The following is an 11,875-nucleotide window of genomic DNA, read 5'->3' on the forward strand; positions in this document are numbered from 1 at the left end:
ATGTGATGTATTTCCATGCTCAGATCTTACCTGATCACAAACTAATTCCCATTTCTTCTCATTGTCGTATTGACAGAGCAGTTTCACTTTATCGGGTGGAAGATTCATAGAGTTCTGCAAATATAGACAGAGATGGAAATCATTTGTTAAGTTTGAATTTATAAACATGAACGTAGCTGTATTTCATTTAATGTTCTTTGTTGGTTTCACACAGGACCTTCTCATTTTCCTGTAAAGAGTTCTTGGGTTAGATCGGACTTATTATTGCTACCTAGCAGATGATAAAACCAACCAAGTCTTTATACAACCAAAGACAGACAACCATAGACCAGATCCACACTGCAAAAAAGTTTTTTTCAAAAAAACATTTTCATAGTATTTTTGTCTTGTTTTCAGTAAAATATCTAAAAGTTCTTAAATTAAGATGCTTTTTCTTAATGAGCAAAATGACCCAAGAAAATAAGTTTAGTTTTAAGACCAAAAATATCAAATTTAAGTGATTTTGTGCATAAAACAAACAAAAAAATCTGCCAATGGAGTTAGCAAAAAATACATGAAGATGTTTCTTAAACACAAATTCAAGATAGATTATTTTGCTTGTTTTATGCACAAATCACTTAAATTTGATATTTTTTGTCTAAAAAAAAAAAAACAGAATTATTTTCTTGGGTAGTTTTGCTCATCAAGTAAAAGCATCTTAATTTAAGAATTTTTAGATATATTTACGGAAAACAAGATAAAATACTAAGACCTTTTTTATTTTGAAAATCATTTTTTGCAGTGTAGATCTTCTTACACCACAGCTGTCCCATGCATTAGTCGTCATTTGACCCATCTAGGTTAATTATAGACCCCATATAATCTGGCAACCCACTTCTAGCCAAAACAACCATGAATTTGGTAACTTTGTCTCATGTGATTGGTTTATGCATTTTTTAAAAAACTTTGTGAAACTATAATCATGTTTATATGCCTAAGGAAGATCTTGTGATCGAAATGTCACAGCAATAAATATTTTGTATATTTTGCAAGTTAATAGTGTGTGGAATATCCTTAATTTTTATATAAGTACAAATATCTAAAAATTCATTCTTGATGAGCAAAATAACCTGAATAAGTCTAAAAAGTTTATCAAGTTTATCAAATTTAACTGCATAAAACAAGCAAAAATCTGCCAATGGGGTAAGAAAAAAATCTAGAAATAAGTTAACTTTTTTCTTAAACACTTTCAGGAAAAAATTGCTCCTCAAGAAATGCATCTTGATTTAAGAATTTTTAGATATTTGTACTAAAAACAAGACAAAAATACTAAGTCATTTTTTGCAGCGTTTCATTTTGGCTATATTTAGATGACTATAAAATTTTCATTGCCTCAATTTAGCCTAGACATCTGTGTTTGAATGGCTATTAAACATCTTTTAAATGCAAAATTGCTTGCAGGGTGTTTCATTGGTTTATTACAGCGTTACTGTGGTCTGCACATGGTTACATGTGACTGACGATTTAGCCGTGTCGTGTGACTTAGTTTACGAGCAGTGAGCATGGGTAATAAACTATGCTGACTCTATCAATGTCCCTTTTTAAACCAGTGGATGAGTGCTGTGTGTCCTGTTGCTATGACGATCTCCTAAATAATTTATGACCAGCATGAGTGTTTGCCAAAACAGTGTGTGTTTGTGTGTGTTTGCACAATTGAAATGACATCATTACATCATCACTGACTCACTATAGCATCAGATGATACTGAACACATCCATACACTGTGCATGCAGGCCACTTGCAAATTAAAAAATGATGGAGATTGTCGTCAAGGTTGCAGAAAGAAAGTGACTAACACACACAAAATTATAGTCCTACAGAGTTACCATGTGAACTTGAAACTGAGAACACTCAGACACCAGTTTACATAACTCACAAAAAGTATAATATTGAAACCATCCAGGTATGAAAGTTAAATGTGGTGTCACACACACATGCCATTGTCATTTGATATGCAGTTAATATGTGGTTGCTAGGTATTTGCTTTCAGGGCCAAAAAATAGGATTTTTTTCATTTGTATAGTTTGCTTTTCTTCCTGCATTAAGCAAGTAAGCTCTTTGATTTTCTTGACTGTAACCTCAAAGATAATTTTTCTCTAAAAGATGTTTGGAATTCTCAGTATTTGTTCATCATCTGTATCTTTCGACCGATAACTCAGGAATTTTATCATTTGTTTTGAGAACATTGTAGAATAGGTCTTCGTGAACCCTTTGCTAATCCTGGCCTTTCTGTGACCGCTTTTACATCCAGTGCTCATGAAAACACAAATGCACCCAACACAAGCGGGCACGCAGATACATTTGAGAACCACTGCCATAGAATAAATGCAAGTCTAAACATCAAACCATGTTTGATATCAAGTTTGAAGTCAAGTTTAAAGTAAAACTAAATAATATCTGAATAATCATTTTAAAAGACAGAAATGTGTCAAGGTTAGCGAATAGAGAATTTGTCTGTCAGACAAAATGGTCAAAAAGTGGTCCCTTGCTGTCACTGGGGCAGTACCCATTTGAAAAGTTCACCTAAATATCAGTACCCCATGGATCATAGTACCTCACAGATACATGTTGTTACCAAAAAGTGAATATTAGTACCTCAAAGGTAAATATTGGTACCAAATGTATACATATCTGTACCTAAATTGAACATAAGACCCTTTAAAAGTTTTTTTTATATGAATGGATGTGTATCCAGTATCTAAAGCAGATGTGCCCAAACTAGGGGCCGCAAAGTTGTGATTTGCCACGTGAGATAAAGAAAAAGGATAAATGTCATTGATGCAGATGTTCATATTTCTTATTAACATTTTCTAAAATGTAACATTTTTTGTTTTATTTGTACATTACAAAATGTAAATGCAAGTAATTAAGTTGAATAAATGTTTTTAATGTACATGCATACTAAGGTGTATAGCATGCATCATGAAACTCAACAAACTTGGGTACTATAGGCTAATAATGGAGTGCTCAAGGCATTGGCACACAGACAAAAGGAAATAAAAAAATGATTGGCAAAATAATTTCCTTTTTTACAACAGTTAGAAAATAAAACTGCATTATGCATAAACAGTAATGTTTGCTTATTAATTTTTTCAAATATTAGAAAATTATAAATTAGGAGAATCAATAAATTTTAATATAACACAGCAACATTTACTTTCGGCCCATGGCCCTTGGTCAGGTTTGATTTTTGGCCCTTGGTAGGAAAAAGTTTGGGCACCCCGATCTAAAGGTTTAATCCAGAACAATGCATGCCATTATCACTGCATCATTTCATTTTTGGTGCATAGTGAGTTTCACAGTTATTCATTAACATTGCCACTGTGTCCTAATTCGCAAAACGGGTCAAATAAGGAAAACCAGCAATCTGGAGAAATATCGCTCGAGGGCAAAATAACCCCCCCCCCCCCCACACACACACACACTTATATAGTCTCTCTGTCATGTTCCTGATGCACAAAATGCTCATATATTTTCTCTCCTAACACTCCATCAACAGTCTGAGTAGAAACAACACATTGTCTGTAGTCACAATTTTATCTGCATAGTTTGAGTTTATCCCCTATAGTAACTCTCACTGTCCAACCCACTTCTCTTATGAAAGGAGGACAGGAGGCCATAAAAAGACACATTCAAGGACAAAAACACATCTTAGTCTTCAACTATCATCTATTATCTCTCAGGTTATATCTTTTATCTTCTATCTTGACTCTTTCGTGTTCTCATACCAAAACAGTAATGCAAGGTTTTTGGACAATGTTTTTAAACTCTAGACTGTCACAGCTTTTAAATAGTTTTGATTTTTAGGAGTATAAGTTTGGCAAGGCTCTAGACTGAAAAAAAAGACTTTCTCACTTACAGTAGTATTTTGGTCTTGTTTTCAGTAAAAATATCTAAAAATTATTTCTTGATGAGGAAAATGACCTACACTGTAAAAAAATTCCATAGAAATTGCAGCTGGGTTGCCGGTAATTTACCGTAGATTTAAATTTATGTTTTTAACTGGCAACATTTTGTTCAAAGTTAAATGAACATTAAACATTTACAAGTCTTTGTCTTTATAGAGTAAAACTAAAAAAACAGCATCAAGCAAAACATTCTAGGAAACAAAATCTGAAGCAAAAAACAGAAAAAGGTTGATGATGACTTCTGGTTCCCATAATGCTTTGCATAGGGTTGTTATTGTATAGTTTTATTCTGTAAAGATAAAGACTTGTTAATATTTAAAATTGATTGAACTTTGAGCAAATTCTTGCCAGTAAATTACATAAATGTAAATCTACGGTAAATTACCGGCAACCCAGCTGCAATAACATTGAAATTTCTACGGAATTTTTTTACAGTGTAGGAAAATAAGTCTTGTTTTTAGACAAAAAATATAAACTTTAAGTAAATTAGTACTTAAAACAAGCAAAAAATCTGCCAATGGAATAAGACAATTTTTCTTGAAATAAGTTTACTTTTTTCATAAACACTTAATTCAAGAATATTTTTCTTATTCCATTTTGCTTGTTTTAAGCACATATTCGCTTGAATGTTATATTTTTTCGGTCTAAAAACTAAACTTATTTTCCTAGGTCAATTTGCTCACCAAGAAAATACATCTTAATTTAATATTTTTTTGATATTTTTTATGAAAACAAAACAAATACTACGTACACTGCAAAAAGTTATTTTCAAGAAAAAAAATTCTTAGTATTCTGTCTTGTTTTCAGTAAAAAGATCTAAAAATTCTTAAGTTAAGATGCTTTTTCTTGATGAGCAAAACAACCCAAGAAAATAAGTAAAATTTAAGTGATTTTGTGCATAAAACAAGCAAAAAATCTGCCAATGGGGTAAGCAAATTTTTCTTGAATTTTTCTTGAATTTAGTGTTTAAGAAAAATGTTCAAGATTTTTTTGCTCACCCCATTGGCAGTTTTTTCTGCTTAGCCCATTGGCAGATTTTTTTTGCTTGTTTTATGCACAAAATCACTTAAATTTGATATTGTTGGTCTAAAAACTAGACTTATCTTCTTGGGCCGTTTTGCTCATCAAGAAAAAGCATCTTAATTTAAGAATTTGTAGATATTTTTACTGAAACAAGACAAAAATACTAAGATTTTTTTTTCTTGAAATTCATTTTTTGCAGTGTAAATACTAAGTTTTTTGCAGTGTAGTCTCATGTAGCCAGACCTTTGAATAATTGAATGTCTATGAAGCCTAAATGCAAATAAAATTCGGTCTGATCCAAAAAGCACACTGTATCCTGGCCATGAACTGCCTACCTTGAAAGAAAGAGAAAGTCTGAAAAGCATGTATATTAAAGTGACCAACTACGTGTAGTTTGATTTATTTATGTATTGTTTAGGAGGATTCCTCTGAAATAAGCTACATCATGACAATAGCATTAAAAGAAATGGTTACTGCAAAGGTTTACACTAAAAATCAAATAAGAGCTAACTGGATTGAATTCATATTCTTACTCACTTAATTTTGGTCCTAAGTTCACACATATTTAGTTATTTGTACATGCTCACATATATATTGTATTTACAGCCTTTCCTCACAGTTGACCGAGTGTATGCTTTGTCTGTCTGTAGCTCAGGATAAATAACGGCCGATCAATGCAATGCAGCACAAATCTGCAGGACGAATGGGTTTACTGCAGTACACCAAAAACAAACAGAGGAATGCAAAATCTGATTTATCGTTAGCTTCTGCCAAATTTACTGAATACCTTCTACAGCTTTTCTAAAGTTGTTTTAACTAACTCTAGTTTTATGCCGTAATAAATATCAGTGTTGATTCTGTATTAAAAACAGCCGACTTGTATTAATTGCATATTTAAAATATTTTACTCCAGACTGTTTCTGAATCAGCGGAAAGGTGAAATGCAGATGAAGATGGATGCTTCAGCTCTTGGGTGGCCACGGGCAAACTATCAATAACTGAAAGATCCATTTGTAAATTACAGACTGTAGACTTTGCAGAGGTCTCATATGACTATTCAACTCTGTTAGTAAAAATGCACTTAAATATAGAAATCAATTTGACTTGACTATGCACACATTGACAGCTTCATAACAGATAAGAGCAGAATTCAAAGGAAACTGTGTGTGTAAATGTACATGTGAGTGTATTTGCATGAGTTCAGGACACTATTATTAATATGCATCAATTGTTTTGAACACTTACTGCTTTTACTACGTAAATATGATCAATGATTTTTTTCTATTTATGCCGTAATGTACTGTATATGTATACGCGTGTTATTTTACTTATGCAATATCATTAATACACCATTATGCTTCTTGCATTATTTGCATCCTATTTACATTATAGAAACACACACACACCAGGTCACAAACTCTTTATCTCTCTGATTCTAGGTAGACGTTGAAATTTAAATGGTTTGAGATAAATGATGCATATGTGCCATTTTAATATTTGTGCATAACTCACCGCTTCTGTATATGATTGAAAAGTGTGGAGTGCTTATCTGATTTAGAAACGGCATCAAGGATATTGGCAGAATTAATTAACCTAAAATACCTTACACTCGACTTTACTGAGCCGGACAGCCAGACCGGTTCACTGTATGGAGTCTCCCTATTTCTCTTTTAAACAAAGATATTTACATGTTGAGATTACAGATGCACCTGCTAAATAAGCAACCTTAGGAGATCTGACCAATTTCTTACTGAACACAAATAACTTGCTCTAAACCATTTTTGGCATGCAACCTAGACGATATAAAGTTACAAAAGATAACCACAATGTTTTTTATCACTGTAGCCTACACAAATGTGTTCGGATTATTTTGTCCACCCTATAATTATAAAATGTTTTTGGGTTAGATAATAGCAAAACCCTAAAGCTACTATACTGTAGGTTATAAATTTTGTATATAGTTATTGTTTTTAATATCCTATTTTAATGTATAGACTCTCTTTCCTTCTTTCATTTACACACACACTCTCTCTTTCTAAATAGTTAGATGGGGATGGTTGATAAAACATAAACGTGCACCATGCAGGCATTTTAAAAATCCAGTTATCTGCTCCATAACACTCATGCTTGGGTAGATTTGACTGATGTCAGACACACACACAAACCTTTATACCCTTCGTGCACCCATTATCTTATACTCAAGCATTAGTACAGGTCTCTTATAAGGGATACGCAGAATGGACTGGTGGTGAATCACTATGAAAAACTCCTTGTGATCTTAATGTTTGGTCATGCATGCAAAGAGATGCACGTCACGGTTTCCTGATGTAAAATGTGTGTGGTTATCTTACCGCAGTGCCAAACATTTTAACCATCATTCATACACTTAAAAAAAGGTCTCAAGCTGTCACTGGGGCGGTACCCTTTAATTTGGTTCCAATATGTACCTTTGATGTACTAATATGAACTCTAGGTGTAAAGGTGTACTTTTGAAAATACAGTGACAGACAGCTAGGGACCATTTAAAAAAAAAATCATATGCTGTTAATCTAAATAGTGAGTTTAGGTAAACTGGGTTAACCTGAAATAACCCAATGGTGTGGTTTCCTGGACTTGCATTAGTTTAAGCCTGGACTAGGCCTTAGTTTAATTAGCAAATATATGTAGTTTTAACCAACATGTCTTACTAAAAACATTACTTGTGTGCATTCTGAGGCATAACAAAAGGGCACTGATGTATTTTAAGATATGTCAGTGCAAGTGGTTTTTATTTTGGACAGCTTTTACATTTACATAGTTTAGTCTTATCCCGGTACGGTGCAATGATTGTTAAATATAATATTTAGTTGCTTACCAAAACAATGCTGAACCTCTCTTCTAATTCCTCCTCAGGTGGGACGGGGAGTTTAGGGGCCGGTGGCTGTTTCGTCCCATAAGTGCTCAAAGGTCGTTTAACATCCCGTCCGGGGGACATCTCCAAACTACCTGCCGCGTTCCCCATAGCGGTATTCCCAAGTTACACACGCATGTAAACATATACAGTCCAGAAAATGGTAAGGTCTTGCTCAGTGAAGCTCTGTGTCTGGGGCCGTTCACATACTGACTGATTCGGAAAACTTCAACTTGGCGAAAGGGTTAACGGTGAGATCAAATCAATGAGAATTTAGGTTTTGTCCTGTAGATGTCCAGTGCATATCCAAGTTAAATTTCTTGCTTTTTTAAACGATGACAATGATGAAAAGTTTTTGTAAAGCCAAGGGTCCCTAAATGAGAGATCTGATGATGTTGTCCAGCCTGGCAAAACACAGTATTTGTTATTTAGAGATTGGTTAGCAATGCTCAGAAGATCCAATAGATCACTTTAGAGAAAAAAATATGAATAAAGACAAAATGCATGCAGAGTTTCTAAAAGAAGACTTAAAGTAAAACATTGGTAATGCAGCAGCACAGAAGATGTTAAACCACATGATCTTCTTACATTTAGATGTTTGCTGTTATTCTCATACTCCAGCACTTGATCTTCTCAGACTGCTTCTGCGACATCTGCGGGCTACATCCTGGAGTGAGTGATTCAGGTTGGGAGGAGAGAAATGAATGATCTGTAAGGAGAGGAGGACTTAAGAGTAAAGGACTTCTGGGTCCTAGTGCTGTACTAGTACACTTATCATCTGTCTGTGTGTATGTCATATGAACGCTTGTCCCTTACTCGTATATCCACCTACAACCGTCGTCTCGTGTTACCTGTCGGTTGCTATGATGCTGGAGGCGATCACACAACACGGCACACATGGACTCATATTGAACTTCATTTCTGAAGTCACAGAAAAACTTTGTAAATCGTGGATGCTTTGTGTATTTAGTCAAAGGGGCGATGCAAATAGTGGCCAAAGCAATTATGCATGAAACACGTCAGATTGAAAGTCAGGAATGATCAGGCGCCTGTTGTTTTACTATGGAGATGCCTTTTTTTTTGTTAGGGTTAGAGTTAATTTGCAAGACAAATGGTAACCAATAGTAACCACAGGATATGTAACAGCCGCATCAGAGGAATCAGCTGAATGATGTTAGTTTACTTTCCCTTTGAGGATCTGTTTTATATGAACTAGCATTCAAAAGTTTGGAGTCACAAAGTTGTTCCTGGATACTTCTGTAATAGAATATGACAAAAAACTATGACTATATTTCATTTTTCACTGCAAATTTTTTACCCTTAAAGGTGCAGTGTGTAATTTTTAGAAGGATCTCTTGACAGAAATGCAAAATAATATACAAAACTATATTATCAGGGGTGTATAAAGACCTTTTTATAATGAACCGTTATGTTTTTATTACATTAAAATGAGACGTTTTTATCTACATACACAGAGGGTCCCCTTACGTGGAGGTCGCCATTTTGTGCCGCCATGTTTCTACAGAAACCTTTAACAGACAAACATTTTTTACTAAGTTGTCTCTGACGATGACATGTTTTACCGGTGACGGCTACTGTAGCTTCTCTATGTGTTTCAAAAGCGAGGGGTGAGCAGTGTATTGAGCCGTTAGTTGCAATTTGCAACCTCACCACTAGATGCTTCTAAAATTTACACACTGCACCTTTAAGTTTAGGGTAAAAAACAAATGTGTTATAATCTACCAAGATTTAATAAGTAATAGTTTATTCTTTGTTAAAACTGAATGAAATGAAGTTTTCAAGCATGATACAATCTTGCAGTTTAGTTACTGAGGAAAATTGAGCAATTGCGCCCTCTACTGACTCTCCAGCAGATTCACAGCACCATGGCTTTATTGGACACAATGCATTTATGCTGCTGCTGGCATTAAATATCAATATTTGTCAGATCACTTGAATTAAATAACTTTAAATTAAACAAATCTGGGAATCCACGGTGACCATGAAAAGCAGGCTCCACTCTTAAACATTGACATCATGCAGGAATTTTTATAGGGATGAAGCTGATAAAAATAGTGTTTGGGGTTCGTCATCAGCCCCTTTATCTTGCTTGGATTTTTGTTAACACTTTACAATAGATTTGTTAAATTTATGCATTAACAGTGCACTGCAAAAAATGATTTTCAAGAAAAAAAATTCTAAAAATTCTTAAATTAAGATGCTTTTTCTTGATGAGTAAAATGACCCAAGAAAATAAGTCTAGTTTTTAGACCAAAAATATCAAATTTAAGTGATTTTGTGCATAAAACGAGCAAAAAAATCTGCCTATGGGGTAAGCTAATTTTTCTTGATTTTTTCTTGAATTTAGTGTTTAAGAAAAAAATGTTCAAGATTTGTTTACTTACCCCATTAAAATGTATTAGTAAATGCTGAAGTTAGTTAGCTAGAGGCGTCATGCACGTGCCAGTTTTTTGAGCCAAACAGATTTTGCATGCAACCTCCAAATAAAAGAAGCGCCCAAATCTGTTTTTTTTTTTTGTATTTTGGTCTGTTTAATATGCACCATGTTATAAGTTTTGTGCTGCATCCTCGTCACTTTTCAGAGATTTTTCGCCATTTTGATAGGGTTTTTTGATCATGTTACATGTCGCTTCATTCAGGTGGCAGGTACTGCAGACGCAACAGCGCAGTCGCAGACATCATTGGCATTTCAGGACGGTCGCGGGCTGCTTGCTGCTGCATTTTGTTATCTGAAGAATTAAAATTGAATCAGAAACGCTCATAACACTTCCAAACGCGAGTACGGTAATGTGCAGTTAAAGGCGGGGTACATGATTTTTGAAAAACACTAGGGAGTCGGGCCGAGTACCAAAACACACTTGTAGCCAATCAGCAGTAAGGGGCGTGTCTACTAACCGACATCGTTGCCTGGTTGCGTATTTGTGGGGCGGGTCTATCAAATAAAAAGGTCCAGATTCTATTGGGGTGGGGGCGTGTTTGTTTAGGTGATTTCAAATGTCAACATTGGCTTTCAAAGATCATGCACTTCGCATTTAACCCTCGATGTATAAAAAAGGTATGTTTAAAAATGTGATGTCTTGATATATTAGTAGATTTTTAGATCAGGGGCGGCTCGTGACTGCTCATCCGAGGGGCGCAAATTCAAAATATGTGTTCGGAGTGTCATGTGTGTTGCTCGTGTTTTCAAAATATGTGTTTGTTGCGTCATGTGAACCATGTGCATCATGTGTTTTGTCAAGGTGCCTGCTGCAGATGCGTCAAAACCGTTTATGATAAAAGAGACGCTCACGTTCACAAAATACACGGAAGACACTCCCTTAACAGTAAACTCTGATTACGCATGAGATTATGCGAGTATCTGGCAAACGAGAGTGTCTTTTTTATCGTAAAAACTTTAGACGCGTCTGCAGCAGGCACTTATTTTGACAAGAAACGTGATGCACACAGAATCTCTCGACGCACAGAACACATATTTTGAAATTATGAACCACACACATGACGGACTACATACATGTTGTGACGAAGTTCACATAGAGTGCCCTCGAAAAAAGAAGTCACCGGCATATTTTAAGAGTTTTTTAATTGTAATAAAGTTGAAAAAAAAAAACGAAAAGTGTAGATTACAGCCAGTGTTCAAATTATGTCAAAGATTATGGGGGTTCCCTATCTTAACACCTCCTCCCGGCCAAGCCCTGTCATTATAGGGTCGCTGTGATTTCACTATGTAAGATGTGATCCTGGATCAACATTTTTTTCATGTTTTAATCAAAGAGACCCCAGATTATTCTTAACTCAAACCCTAACCATTTTACCCCTCAAATTAGTGTGAAAAAATAGTTTGAGAAGAATATTTGAAAAGCCCCTAACCCAATCCTAAATCTAACAATCCTCTCAATTCCAAAACACACTTGAGAGTTTACATTTATACAGAAATCTTTTGGATTAGTTTATTGCTAAATTAGGACAAATAATGGACAGTTTCACTTTGTGGCAG

The 11,875-nt window shown here is 34.7% G+C and overlaps 1 protein-coding gene across 4 annotated transcripts in view; it reads right to left on the reverse strand.

The window, feature by feature from the left end:
• Positions 1 to 9,151, reverse strand: part of fmnl1b (formin-like 1b) — a 29,746-nt gene extending 20,595 nt beyond the window's left edge. For all 4 annotated transcript variants that reach the window (XM_065258718.1, XM_065258720.1, XM_065258717.1 and 1 more), the window contains exons 1-3: positions 8,449 to 9,151; positions 7,825 to 8,264; positions 31 to 114 (exon numbers count right to left, since the gene is read on the reverse strand). In XM_065258718.1, coding sequence (XP_065114790.1) covers positions 31 to 114; positions 7,825 to 7,971 — 231 coding nt within the window. In that variant the 5' untranslated portion in view covers positions 7,972 to 8,264; positions 8,449 to 9,151. The remainder of the gene's footprint in view (positions 1 to 30; positions 115 to 7,824; positions 8,265 to 8,448) is intronic.
• Between the last annotated feature and the right edge of the window lie 2,724 nt (positions 9,152 to 11,875).

The sequence above is a fragment of the Paramisgurnus dabryanus genome, chromosome 22 (assembly GCF_030506205.2).
Source record: "Paramisgurnus dabryanus chromosome 22, PD_genome_1.1, whole genome shotgun sequence".
NCBI classification, from domain to species: domain Eukaryota; kingdom Metazoa; phylum Chordata; class Actinopteri; order Cypriniformes; family Cobitidae; genus Paramisgurnus; species Paramisgurnus dabryanus.